Source organism: Curcuma longa, chromosome 10 (genome assembly GCF_044706935.1).
Source record: "Curcuma longa cultivar G26 ecotype Majalengka, Jawa Barat chromosome 10, ITB_CL_G26_1.1, whole genome shotgun sequence".
Classification (NCBI taxonomy): Eukaryota; Viridiplantae; Streptophyta; class Magnoliopsida; order Zingiberales; family Zingiberaceae; genus Curcuma; species Curcuma longa.
Window position 1 is genome coordinate 2,534,395 of NC_133870.1, and position 15,047 is coordinate 2,549,441.

Below are 15,047 nucleotides of genomic sequence, written 5' to 3' on the forward strand. Positions count from 1 at the left end.
TTATTTATAACTTGTGATCTACTTCAGCATGTACTTTGGAATATAATATTTTGCCAACTAACATCTATCGTCAAGAAACATTTTTGATATTATTGTGGCGTCCACAACCTCAAGCATGATTGATCCTGAAACACAACAATGTCTAATCATCTAAAGATGCTTTGAATAATAGTGTGTATCAACAATAACTGTAAAATGCATGGATTCAACATTAGGTTTAGATGCTTGTTATGTGGAAGCTATGGTGAATGGTGATTATGTTTGTTAGACTAGTTGGCTATGTATGCCAAGTCTAATAATCGCTTCATATGGTATTGGTCCATCTACCTACCTATCACTGTTTATTTATATATACTTTCCTATGAGGAAACTAATCCTTCTTTCTCTTATTCATCTTATTATTTCAATTTTGTATCAAACAAACAAGTGAAACCTACCAAGTAATCACATAACCAAGGTTATAGGGAATAAAACATAACCAATGTTGTTTAGTTTAATCTTAGGTAATGAGATAAAACCTTGTTTGTTTGAAGGTTTTGATACATTACTTACTTTAACATTTACTATATGACCCCTAGTTCAATTATAATCATTTTTACAACTAAATTAATTTGATATTTAATTATTTTTAAATTGAAATTATTAATTATAATATTAATAATATAATATATTATAAATTTTAAAATTTTAAATTATCTTAAGAGAGGCTCTAACAAATAGGGGTAAGTATTTGAGCAAAACCGAATCAACCTTAATAAACATATTTAAATATTTATATTTTGTTAATTGTTATTAGAAGTGTTATAGACTAAAGGTAATTTTTAGTAAAAAATAATTAGGATTGTCTTCGTTAATTTTAACTATTAAAATTATATTTTCAATAACTGTATAATTTTTATTTATTAATTATTAGATAATTTAATTAATTATGCTCAACCTCCAAGTGCTCTTCCACGTCGCTTTCGCTCGACATCTCAGCCTCATTGCCATCCTCCTCGCCCGACCGTGTATCGTGGCCGCTCGGAGACCGGAGATGGATCAGGCCCTTCATCGAACCGTAATCGTCGACGCCCCACTCCTCCTTGACCAAGTCGGTGAGGCCCTCCCGCATCGGGGAGAGCTCGGGAGGACCGCCGGCGTGACGGGGCATGGCGAGACCAGCGGGGCGATCCCGCCGGATTTCTTCGCGCGGATGAGGAATGAAGTCATATTCTGGGGGGCGAAAGGGGCGGAGCGAACGAACTTCTTCTTCGAGTAGAACCGGCGCGCCTTTATGCGATTCTCGTACTGGAACTCTTGAAATGTCGGCTGATTGTATCCACCGGCGATGCCACCGCCACCAAGAGGCACACCTCCGGTAGCCGCCGCCGCCTCCTTGCGGTGGCTCACTAACTTCTCAGCCTTCCAGTTCATCACGTGACCGGGCATGGCTCCGCCAGGGGCAGCGAAGGGCGGAGGTAGCCGGCAGGAACTGGTGAACCCCATCGGATCCTCCGGCGCCGGAGGAGGCCAGATCCCAAAGCCACGGTTCACCATCATCTGCGAGGGGTCGTTCATCGATTCAATCTAGAAACCCTAAATCCGAATCCCCCAAACACAAGGAGCAATCGAACCCTAGAAAAATCGAAATCGAAGCAAGCGATCGAGTAATTTAAGAAATCCGCCGCCGCCGCTAGGTTTCGCTCGCTCAGGGAATCGCCGCCGCCACCGCTAGGTTTCGCTCGCGCAGGGAGAGGAGTCGTTCGCTCGCGCAGGGAGAGGAGTCGCTCGCTAAGTTTCGCTCGCGCAGGGATGAGAGGGTTACGCTTACGTCTCGCGGGGTAATAAGGTAAAGAAAATTTACTTAACCTCGGAATATGTGATTACCTAAGTTTTTCTTGGTTTTCTGATTCCGGATTGGATACCCTTTTTGCTGACGTATGCTGACGTGTCAGGCATAAAACATTACCTGGGAATCATTGATTACCTAAACCAAACAAAGTTTTTGTTGATAACTTTAGATGGATAACTATGGTAATCACAAATTACCCCCAACCAAATGCACCCTAAAGGTAATTTATATAAAGACACCTTTTTTATTAACGAGTTACTAACCAAAGAGATTAGTTTTTCTGCTGAGGGGTCACTAGGACTCTGCATAAATGTGGATTTCTTTTCGTGTTTTATTTCTTTCATTGATGTTGAGGATAGGAGAGAGGTAATATTATTTAATCTTAAGAGATGTCAATGCCCGTTTTATATAGTCTAGTAATCCGTAAATAAATAAAAAATAATAAAATATCATGTACGAGACAATTATTACTTTCTTATTGTTTTATTCAATTACTCTTCTAAGCTACAGCATAAATATTAGGTATGTTCAAAACTCATACTAGAAAAGGGTATTAGTGATTTGATAAAAAAAAATAGCAATTACAAAAGCTGGTAAAAAGAGCAAAGATCTCTTTAATCTTTACATCTATCATGTTACAATCATCTTCAATACTCTCTCTTTGCTGATGATTCCTGTAAGACTGTGTATCAATAGCAATTTAGAAATTAGCTTGATTATTAATATAGATGACCATGGGATCAATATTCCGATTCCAAACTCGTTCAAAATATATATGTATCCACATCATGTGATAGATTTTATGGGCCATAATTCTATAGTCAACAAACATGATATTCGTTTAATACTTCTCTATGTTTTCATCGGTATAAGTACATATCTTGATGAAGTATTAAAATTGTATAACATATTGTTTCATGGGAAGACCAAAATTGGTATTGTGCTTGCATGGGTACTCTACAAAAATGTCGTGCATGCTGATATATTATCGGTTATACAGGATGAGATATGCCCTGCTCTTGTACATTATGAGCCACAAAACAAATACATAGGTGAGAAGAAGAAATTGTTATAAATCTGAGAGAAGGTTAAGGGGAGAAGGCACCTGAGGGATTTTGGAGATAAATTCAAGTCTATGAATAGAGAGGATTGAGAAGCAGCTAGATTCTAACAAGAGGACAAGAGTGTGACAATGTGATGCTTGTTGTGGACATGATGGATTTAAGCAGGGGTGGGGAAGGGGAGGTAGGTGTGGGTTAGGTGAGGATAATGTTTATAATAACCCTCATGCACCTTATCATATTCATCATTTCGTACTTCTACATACTCATTTAGATCTCGTCTTGTTAAAATCATGGAATGAAATTTCATATTGTGTCAGATGGCACGAGCAAAATTTATTGTTCCGTACACTGCGCAGCACCGATATTAGCACTGGCACTGCGAGCCACCGCAGGGTTACGACAACCTTCACGGGGTCTCAAAGGTTGCCGCAATCCCATGGCTTTTTTTTTTAAAAAAAAAATAATTTTATAATTTTAATTTTTTTAATATTTAAGTTAAAAATTTTAGTTTTTTAATGACTAATTCCTCTCCCTTATTAATTTTTCCTATTTCTTATTTTTTTTTCTTTCTTTTATTCATTAACTATTTTTCTTCCTTATTCTTCCTTATTAAGTCTTTTACTCTTTCGTCTATTTTTTTTCCTTATGTACAAAAACAAAAATAAAGATAAAAAACCTGTTAAGGATGGTTAATTGTTTTTCTTTGCTTATCTCTTTAAAGATATATATATATATATATATATATATATAATATAATATCTAATTTTCTAAAATATACTATTAATAATAAACTAAATTATTCTATATATAAATTTGATTTAATTTAACCTAAATTGACTTTTACTTAATAAACATTAAACATTTATCAAAACTTAAATTCAACATTACATTTCAAATATAACTCAATAATAAGCATCTATAATTATCAAATATTAATAAAAATATTTTTAATTAATATATTTTGTATTTAAGAAAGCATCAAAACCATATCGGCACAGCACGATATGGTATAACAATCATATCATTCCGATAATAAATCGAAACTTCGACACAACTTGAAATTTTAAATATCGATTAAAATCATCTTGTTTAGCGGAATTTTTTATACTAGCTTATCTACATCTTCCCAAAATTTATATTTGATGTTTTCATATAATCCTACTTGTGGTACAAATAATTACATTAATAGTTTCTTTTACCACAATTATCTTGAGAGTTTTAATTTTATCTTCCTTCCCAACTACTATTATTGTATCCTTTAACAAACTATCTACAATAATACCTATTCCATTTCTTATTTTACTCCTTCCTGTGTATTATAACTTAAAATCTGAGTTCTCTATCATCTTTGTTTCTCTTTTTTCAATTTTATCTCTTATAAATATAAAATATTAAATTTTCTCTTCATTATCGTATCTACCATCTCAATTGCTTTACTGGTAAGCATTTTTATATTCTGTGTTCCAAATTTAAGACAATCAGTATTCCTATAATGTCTGTTCTTATTCAATATATGATGTGAGAACTCTTGAATATTTAACACCATGGTTTGAAATCTCATATTGTGCCTGGCGAAACGGTTGAAATATATCATTTCAGTGAATTATTGAAACTCAATACCATTCAGTACTAAGGTTTAAAATCTAGAGTCATGTTGTAGTTTCGAGCTTTAACCAGAAAGATATTGTTCCAGGATCTTGCCGACGCTCCGATGCATAGTGCTACTGATAGATTAGAGGTTGAAAGAGAAAGGTGGACCAAAGGAAGAAAACATTGTATGTGCTAAGTGGTATCGAGTTTCGGTAATTTATCGGAATAATATATTTTGACCATTTTGCCCGCATGGTACAAATTTAAAATTATGTCAGCACAGACAATGTCTCCTTCTTATACTTCCATCTTCTTCCTTCTTTTATTCCAATCTGATATCATGCATCGAAACTTTGGCACAATATTGAAACTGTATAGTTCTAGTCAAAGATCAAAACTTCAGCACGGCTCAAGATTTTGAACCTTATTTAACACTACACTCAAGTTATCGTGGAGATGTAGCAGTCTTTATCGAGACATTGCAGTTAGACCTTGCAACACATTTCTTCCTATAAACAACCTAATATTAGCACAATAATTTGATGGATCCATTCATTGAACATTCGCTTGTGTTTGATGTTGGCTGACAACCTAACACAACCCTCATCCTTTTCACCTATATTTGAGATCAACTTTAACGCTTTTATAAAAGTTAATTGATAATTATTAATTATTATTAGTTATTAATTAACATTTAATAAGTTATAATAATCTATAATTATAGAAATAAATGCTATGATTTTTGTTTTAATTTTACAAGCTTTCTAATTTGAATTTGTTATTCTTTTATTTATTTGCACCCTTTTTGTACACGTAAACCAAACTTAAAATAGTGGATAAGTAGCTCAAACGACTAACTTTTGTTTGATTTTAGTCCACCAAAATGATCTTTAATCGACTATAACTAAAACAAGGAAATCTTATTGGCAACGACTAGTTGTCAATCAACTAAAAACCTTTCAAGTTGATTTTTCTTATTTGTGACCAGGGCACTTGTAGTGGATTCAACACTTCAATCTACTTAGAATGTCTCTAGTTGACTGAATTTGAATTAAACTCGAGATCAAGTTAAAACATCAACTACGACCCAGAAAATCTACTCCTTGGTCAAGTAAACCACTAGGTAGGCTCTACCCATCAAAACAACCCAAGATTATATTCCTTCGTAATCTCTCACAACTTATACATCTTTCAAATTTTTTATATTGCTGCTGTTTGTTTCCTTTGAGTCCATCTGTAGACCTTCAAGTCATTGAACTAGCTACACAATCACGTGAGTACTGCTCCACAAGCAACCTGTCATTCCTAGTCAATGTTCACCTCTTAGACTTCCAATCACTTTGCCTAGCTCTTGGTCAATCTTAACCTCTCGATCATCAACCTTAACCTCTTGGACTTCCTTTCAAGCTATGCAACATGCATATCTTGACACATCAAAAATACAAGATGGACCTAATTTAAATCCTTTGTCAACCACATCAAAATAACTTAGTCAAAATTGACTACTTGGGACATTATTGCACCAATACTCTACTAACAAAGGTGAAACTATACTAAGCTACATACATAGTGGGAGGTGGATGGCTAGGGAAGCTATAAAGAGAGCAGCATGTGTCCTTAACATGCATAATTAATCTACATAAAGATTATTTATGTGCCCTCTAGAATTCCCTCAACCTCCTCGACAGCTCTTTTTCTTATCTACTTGAGTGACTCCCTCGACCTTGTTAGTGTTGTCGAGAATCTGACATCTCAAAGAATGTAAATTGATTAGAAAAATGAGTTACTACTATCACAGGCCAAAATGCAATTTGTTCCCAATAAAGATTGAGATTGAGCGTTCAGAATGGGCTGAGAACATTGTTATTTGTGAAATGAGGATCAAAATTGCAGCTGGGGGTGGGCCAAACTTGAAGTGGACCTTAGGTTAGGTTTATGACAGAGAAGTCATCTGAATAAACCTTTGGTAGAGGTGGACTGGATCTGGGCCTTCAGTAGAAGACCTTTGGTAGAGGCTGGTGCAGTAGTTGTCACTGACCAAAGAAGGGGGAGGCCAATGTGAAATTGAAAATTAAGATTTGACAGTAAATTTGGAAGGATGAGATCGGCAAAGATAGGGGCCTTACTAGAAATCATGACCTTGGCTTTGTTTGTAAATTCCTTTGTGAGTCTCCCTGGCTTGACCCTCCTATGTCCAGCAATGTCCTCATGTCCACTACCACAATCAACAATGGTGATTCTACAATGAAATTTGCTGTCAAGAAGAGAAGACAATTGCCTGTTTGATGAACGATGTCATGCTCTAGTGAACAAATAAAAGTGAGGTTCTCCATGGCTTGGATTAGGAAAAATAACTACAGTGACAACCATAGAAAGACAGTTTCACAATGGGCTTCAACGCTGAAATGTGAAGGACACCAGTTTCGATTAAGAAGGAATTTGTGACTTTAGTACCATGTTATGGGGGGAATTATTCTTAACTTATTACCCTAGTTAACCCCTTCAACCTATAGATAAATATTGTTAAGAACTATAAAATATTACAAGTAGCCCTCTGCGTTTTATAGATGAGGCTAATGAACTTTTAACATTAACTTTACAATTCACATGATTCAGGATTCAAAAACTCACCAAGCTGATTTGGAATATGAACCTCAATTGTACAGCCATGTATAGATGACCTATATTAAAATGGCTTTTAAACAACATGACTATAGCTTATCATCATTGAAGCTTTGAATTTAGCAAGAAGGCAAATCAAGGGAACACTAAAACCTTGGGTTTCTACCAATTGCTATAAGAACATTATTTAAGTCTCCTTCCTCTTATTCGCTTCTTGCCCTTCTTGCTCTATACCTTTCTTTGCATTTTCTTCCCCTTAATATATTTTTTAGCTTACCTTCTTTCATTTCCCACCTAGTTTGACGGCAACCAACACAAGCTTATTTTGTCTGGCACATATAGTATGTCAGTCGCAACCTTGTATTAGGATTGAGGTCACCTTAAAATTGTGTGTTGCTTGAACGTCAATTGGGCAAGTTTTCTCTAAGACTAAATATCCATGGATGAACTAGTATATTGTTGTAGTTAGCTTGAGTGCAAAGGCAAAGTATAAATATATGGCCCTAGCTATATTCTGAGCTTATCTAGGTTAAATAACGAATGACCAAGTTAGGCAATGAATCTATTTTGTGACAAGTAATGTGCCATGCACATAGCCTCCAATTGAGTGTTTCATGAGAGCAGAAAACACAATTGTTACATCAACTCTAATGAGACTGGATGGATCAGTAAAGTCGGATGGGCAGATGACAACCTGGTCGAGTTGGAAGAGTCGGTCGAGCTGAACAGGCCATACAAGTCAGTCATCCTAGTCAGGCAGGGTGGGATGTCTAGTTTGCAGAGATGGATAAGCCAAGTAAGCGAGAAGGCCCGACAAGCTATGTTGGTTGATCAAGTAGGAAAAGCAAACAAGCTAGATAAGTATGCAAGCTGAACATGCCAGGCATGTAGATCTGGTCAGACACACCAATCAAGTCAGGATCTGTCAAGATGGTAGGCTAATTCGACTGAGTGGTCTGATTAGGCTGGGTGGGTTTAATTCACTGGTCAATTGGCTAGTTTGACAAGTGATGTTGAATGGGCCGATCAAGCTGAACTAGCCTTGGTTGTCAAACAAGCTGGGTTGGCCTAACGATCAAGATGAGTCCGTGGTCAAGTTGGGCAGTAGTGGGTTGAGCAATCTGCTCATTCTTGATGGACTAGATGAGTAAAATGGTCTAGAAGGGTTGATTAGGCTAATCAAGTTGCGGTGAGGATAGGTTAATTGGGTTAGACGAGTCTAACAGTCTGGAAGAGTTGGTCATGTGAGGTAGTCCCAATAAGTAGTTCAAGCTAGATGGTCTGAACGGGCTACTTAGGCCAAATGCTCAGATGAGCAAGTTGGGTTCAATGGGTGGGGAAAGCTGGATGAACATGTTGGAAGGATTGCAAAGGTTGTGCATACAAGTCAGTCAGTTATTTTCTCATCCCATTATTTTTCATTCATTGGCATGAACAAGTGGGAGGAGAAATTAAGCAATATCCATCCCCTACTTACCCATCCGCTCATGCTAATTCATCTTTTCATTTTCTCATCACTTTAAGTAAATAAAATCTTATTGTGTTTCCTATGAGGAAGGAAAACATGTAGGAAATAAAGTGACAAAAAGACTTTTTTCAGTTGCACGTTCCCTCTGTTGCCTTTTGGAAGTAAAATTTGGATAGAAAACTAACTTTCACTGAAATGGAGTTCAAATCTGACTTAAAAAAAAATCTTTTCAAATATTTTTTTTATGTTTATAGTTTTTTTAATCTTTTGCCAAATAAAATTTTAAAATTTTCCCCTCTCTCTTTCCTTGTGTGGAAAACACTCTGATGGAATAAAAATAGTTGAAGACTCTTTGCTGTTGTTATTGACAAGTAGACCAATTTTTATACAATGCCCTTTGATATATTCATTAATTACTCATTTATATGTTAATCATTGTTGCAATCCTCAAACAATGACATGTTTTTTCGAATAATATGATACATCGTGGTAGAGTTTTGACAAAATGATCCATTTTATACATCATATTAGATCTAACATCTGATCTTCGCTATTCTTGCTTTTGATTGTAGTCAGGAACTCGGCGAGATCTTTCAAAAGCATCACTTGGCTCTATTGAATACATTTCCTCTCTATACAAGTCCACAGATAGATCTAGAAAGATAAAAGAAGCTGTAGAAGGATCTTCTTATGGAAATGATTTCGTCCAAGCTGCCCTTTCTGTTAATGAGAAGGTAATTAAACCATGCAATTCTGTGGTCACTTCAAAACTCAGGTTATGAAACTAAGGAACTATAGGTAGTTTTTTCTTCTATGGTTTCCCCATGCCTGCAAATTAACATAATCTGTTCCAGTGCTTCAATTTACAAACTTCAAAAGCTAATTACATATGTTTATCTTTTAAATTATATATATATTTTCAGATAGAACTTGCTTCTGATACAATCAACTTATGCTTACTATTTATTTGTCTCTGTTGAATTCATCTTTTTTGGGGGGCTGAGCCTCAGTGACCTCATTACTGGTAATGATAATAATCAATATCAAGGAAATCTACTTTGATGTAGGATGACAAGAGGACAGTAAAAGGGGAGATTAGAGTTGAGAAAGATCAGAAAATAATAGAGATGTTGAGAGGAGAATGTTGGAGATATTTTGATTATTTTGATATTTTCATTTCCAAATCATTGCTTTCTGAATTACGATAACAAGTCCCATTGGTTAAAGTTAACAAGAAACTCAACAACTAGTTGACTACATTAACTATTACTTGTTTTTAATAAATAGCTACTCATCCTACAGTTTTGCCAAGGACCAACATAATTTTTCTTAATAATATTTCATTCAAGCTAATTAGACCTTGTTCCTAGATTTTCTTTTTCTTTCTTCTGAAAAGCAGATAAACCGGTGAGCATGCCCACCTTATATTTGTATAAGAAAATATCCCTAATTCCTAGATAACTTAGTCTGCTAATTCCACAAATGGAGCAAAATAATGGGATCGTCCTATTGAATGGGCCACTTTTATACGTAAAGAAGCAGCAGAATTTTGTGTACCACAAATACCTCTGCTCAGTGTAGACCATTTGACCCTTTCTGGATGGTAATTTGTGACATAGAGAAGTAAAATGCAAGATGTGGTTCTAGTGAAGAACTAGAATTCAGAGCGATGGAATTTGGAGCATCCAACTAACTGTGGGTAATCTTAGAATAAGCAGGAGAAGCACTGTGAAATCGTATTATGATAAAAAAACATCATGATTTAATTAAAGAAGAATAGATTCGTTTAATTACCACACCATATATTTCATGAGGTGATCAACTATTTCAGTAGGTGATCAACTAGCATATGTACTGACAAACGGTCTATCTACAATTAAGTTTGTAGACTTGACCAGCAACCTGGGAGTGACTCATTTATTCACCAACCTGATGGTGAGTGTTGGAAGCATCTTGAATATCTACCATACGGCACATCTGCTTGACTATTATTTGGGATCTCTTTACTGATAGTAGGTTGTTTTGTGTACCTTGAATCTCTTTGATTTCCCTCCATCTATATTCCTTTTTTAATAATTTCCTTATGTATTTATTTCCTTACATTGCCATTACATGACTATATAATATTGATCAACCCTTGTAGATTAATTAATTGAATAAGCAAGTCTTTCCACATGTAGAGTCTAAACGCCTTCATTAATTCTTCCTAAGTCACCATGGTACAGTTTCAACAAAGTTAACTTCATTCCATTCTAATAAAACTCGTTCCAAAGGTTCAAACTTGTTTATAGAGAACTGAATAACAGGATACTAATCTCACAAGTATATTAGTTTTTTATTTGTGCCTAAAGTTTTTCTCACTAACTTACCTTTATTTATTATACTTTATGCATGTCATTGAGAAAACCTTTTTGATCCGTCTTTTGATGTGTCTGGTCAACATAACAGAATAAATATATGTTGGCACTATGTACTGTAACAACCCCGCCCATGGCAAATAAACTCAACCATAATTGGTTAAAGGAGAAAAATTGCATTAGGTTGTTAGCCAACGTCAAATAAAGGCTAATGTTATGTATGGATCTATCAAATTATAATGTTAATACTAGGTTATTCATAGGAAGCAACGGGTTGCAGGGTCCGACTGCACGTCTCAATAAGGACCGTTACATGTCAATGAGAATTTTCTTGATGAGAATTTGGATGTAGTCTTAAATATGCAAGAGTTGTCACACTCTAGGTTAGATAAGAACAAACATTATAGGAATACTAATTGTTTTAGATTTAGAACATGGAATATAGGAATGCTCATCGACAAAGCAATGGAGGTAGTAGATGTAATGATTAAAAGAAGAATTAATGTCTTGTGTTTATAAAAGACAAAATGGGTAAGGGAGAAGGAAATGATAATAGAAAATTCAAGTTTTAAGTTGGTGCATAGGAAAGAGTAAAACGAGAAATGAAGTAGAAATTGTTGTCGATAGTTCGTTAAGGGATGAAGTAGTAAAAATAATTAGGAAGGGAGATAGGATTATTGCTCTCAAGGTACTGGTAGAAAAAGAAACTATTAATGTAATTAGGATATATGGACCTCAAGTAGAATTAGATGAAAACATCCAACATAGGATTTGGAAAAACCTAGATGAGGTAGTGTAAAAAATTTCATGAAAAAATGGGTGTGTAGGAGTAAGAAATGAAGAATATGATAGGGTGAATGGGGATCGTAGTTTTGGACTAAGAAATAAAGAAGGAAAAATTATATTGAATTTTGTGATAGCATGAGTTTATAATAGCTAATATCTTTATCAAGAAAAGAGAAGAGCACCTGGTTACATTCAAAAGTGGGGAAAATAAATTGCAAATTGACTTTCTAAGAGGGATATACTTTTTTTTAAAGATTGCAAGGTCGTCGCTTAAGAAAACTTAACCATCCAACATAGGTTAATGATATTAGATACACACCTCAAGCATAATATTAATAGAAGGAAAACATGCATGACTTCTACGATCAAATGGTGGAAGTTAAAGGATGGAAGTAAAGTATCTTGAAGAAGAGGATAGGAGCACAAGTATTAGGAGAAATATATGACGATTCGAATACGATATGGAATAAGATGACATCAAATTTGAAAATAGTGGCTAAGAGCATACTCGGTGAGTCAAGAGGATGGACAACACCAAATAAAAAATCTTGGTAATGGAATGAATAAATACTAGACAAAGTGGTGGAAAAACGAACAATCTAAAGTTACTGTACACTTATAAGAATGAAGAAAATTTTAAAAAGTATGCAGGAGTCAAGAAAATAGTGAGTGAAGTCATGAATGAAGCTTTCGATCGCTTGTACCGATAGCTTGATACAAAAGAAGGGGAAAGTAATATCTATAGAATAAGTAAAGCAAGAGAGAGGAAAATAAGACATCTTACTCAAATAAGATGCATTAAAGATGAATCAACATGATACTAGTAAAGGATGAGGAAATAAAAGGGCAATAGAAGAATTATTTTTATCAACTTTTTAATAAAGGTTTAGGTGATCAATTTAGCTTATGAAACTTAAGTAAGTCAAAGGAGTATAAAAAATTTATCAGAGACTTCAAAAGTAGAACAGATGTTAAATGGGATGCAAAATGGGGAAGCGGTTGGACTTTATGATATTCCAATAGAAATATAAAAGTGCCTAGGGAAGCAAAGCTTTAAATGACTTACAAAATTATTCAACTTGATATTGAAAATGAAAAAAAAAATATCTAATCTGTGGAGAGTAACTACTTAGTCCCTTTTATAAAAACAAAAGAGATGTAAAAAATTGTGCGAATTATAGGGGTAGTAAGCTAATGAGTCTTACCATAGAACTTTAGAAAAGAGTGATAGAAAAAAATAAAGAGACTAAGGGGATCGAAAATTAATTTGAATTCATGCTTGAAAGGTCAACGATAGAAGTTATACATCTTCTTAGACAACTGATTGAGTTCCGAGGGAAATTATGTGGCAAATTCTAAAAAATATAGGTGTTAGTGTAACGTATATTTAAACAATTAAGGATATATATGATGACAAGAATGAAGACTCTAGACGGATTAACTAAAATATTTCCTATAAAGATAGAGTTATATCAGCTCTAAGTCCATACCTTTTATAGTAGTCATGATTGAACTCATTGAACGCATCTAAGGCATGTACTATTATGCATGTTGTTTGTAGATAATATTGTTTTAGTTCATGAGACACGTGAAGGAGTAAATGTTAAACTTGAAGCTTGGCAGGAAAAAGTTTTCGACGTAGTAAAGATAGAATATAATAGATTTAAGTTTAGTAATATTAGACGTAGTAAGATAATTGTTAAGATTTCTTATATCAAAGTCCTTTTCTTTACGATCACTCTGACAGTAAAGATTTTCAGTATTATCATCTTGATCCCCATCCCAAAGTTTCTCATCAACTATCTGGTCACCCTCTGCTGTCTGTCCCATCTGAGAATCCAAGTTCAGGTCCTCGTCATCCTCAAGGTCATCATCTTCTGAATCCTCACTAACACTGAATGTTTCACCATCGAAATCTCCTTCCATTTCTATTCCTTTACCATTGGCATTGGGCTATTTTTCTAACTCATCCTGTCCATCATGCTGCAAGATTTACAACTGTCAAGCTACTTCTATCATAAAATACTAAGAGAAATACGCTATGCACTAAATTTACCTTTCAGTTTCTTCTTGTGATGATCCAAATCCTTTACAAAAAATCAATATAAATATATGAGCGAGCACATTAGTAATTGAACAACAGAAAAACATACTGTTGCATGCACATCCAAAAATTCAGATAGGAAGCCATCTCCAAAAGTCAGGATCCAAAAGGACATAAAGATGCTTAAGTTGTATCTACATCCGAGAACACACTTCATCTTTCTTATCCAAAGCCAAGTCAACAAATTCTTTCCGTAAACAAGTACATATAAGATGTCAGCATTAGCAAGTTTAAGCTAAAAAGTGAATGAAGTAACAAAACTAATAATGTGAAAAGAGTGAAAATGCACTGCTGCAGAAATTGTTTCACCAAGAGCATCATCAATTTCTTCCCGTTGCGATTATTTATTTCACTGGCTGCTACTCATCATTGGCCTTTACATTAACTTGATATCAAGAATATTTTTCTTCATGGTGATCTTCAGGAGATGTACATGGAGCAACCTCTTGGTTTTGTTGCTCAGGGGGAGATAGGGCGAGTGTGTCGTCTTAGAAAATCTTTGTATGGTTTGAAACAGAGCCCTCGTGCTAGGTTTGGAAAGTTTAGTCAAGTTGTTGAAAAATTTGGTATGGTAAAAAGCACATATGATCATTCTGTATTCTACATATGGTCAGAAGTTGGTGTCATTCTGTTGGTTGTGTATGCGGATGATATTGTTATCACTGGAAGTGATACTACGGAAATTTCATCTCTTAAATCTTTCCTTCATACTCAGTTTCATACAAAAGACTTAGGGGTGCTAAAATATTTCTTAGGCGATGAAGTTATAAGAAGCAAAAAAGGTATATTTTATCTTAGAGAAAATATGTTCTCGACTTATTAAATGAGATGGCAAATTAGGGGCAAAGCCTTATAGTACTCCAATAACTCAAAATATGCACCTCACAGAAGATGAAGAACTATTTGAATATCCTGAGAGATATCGAAGGTTGGTTGGGAAGCTGAATTATCTTATTGTGACTCATCCAGATATTGCATATTTGGTTAGTGTTGTTAGTCAGTTTATGGCATCTCCAACAGTTAATCATTGGGTAGCGTTAGAGCAAATTTTGTGTTATTTGAAGGGAGCACTCAGACAGGGTATCGTATATAAAAATCATGGGCACACTCATATTGAAGGCTTTTCAGATGCAAATTGGGCAGGTTCTAAAATGGATAGAAGTTCAACTTCAAGTTATTGTATTTTTGTTAGAGGAAATTTAATTTCATGGAAAAGTAAAAAAGC

At 34.7% G+C, this 15,047-nt stretch overlaps 1 protein-coding gene and 1 pseudogene across 1 annotated transcript in view; one reads left to right on the plus strand and one right to left on the minus strand.

Moving 5' to 3' along the window:
* Window positions 1–15,047, plus strand: part of LOC141836710 (putative cadmium/zinc-transporting ATPase HMA1, chloroplastic) — a gene marked incomplete in the record, with an annotated part of 58,264 nt that overhangs the window by 35,996 nt on the left and 7,221 nt on the right. The window contains 1 exon segment of the mRNA XM_074724225.1: window positions 9,148–9,309. Within this exon segment, the coding sequence (XP_074580326.1) occupies window positions 9,148–9,309 (162 nt within the window).
* LOC141835994 (uncharacterized) lies at window positions 923–1,603 on the minus strand (annotated as a pseudogene).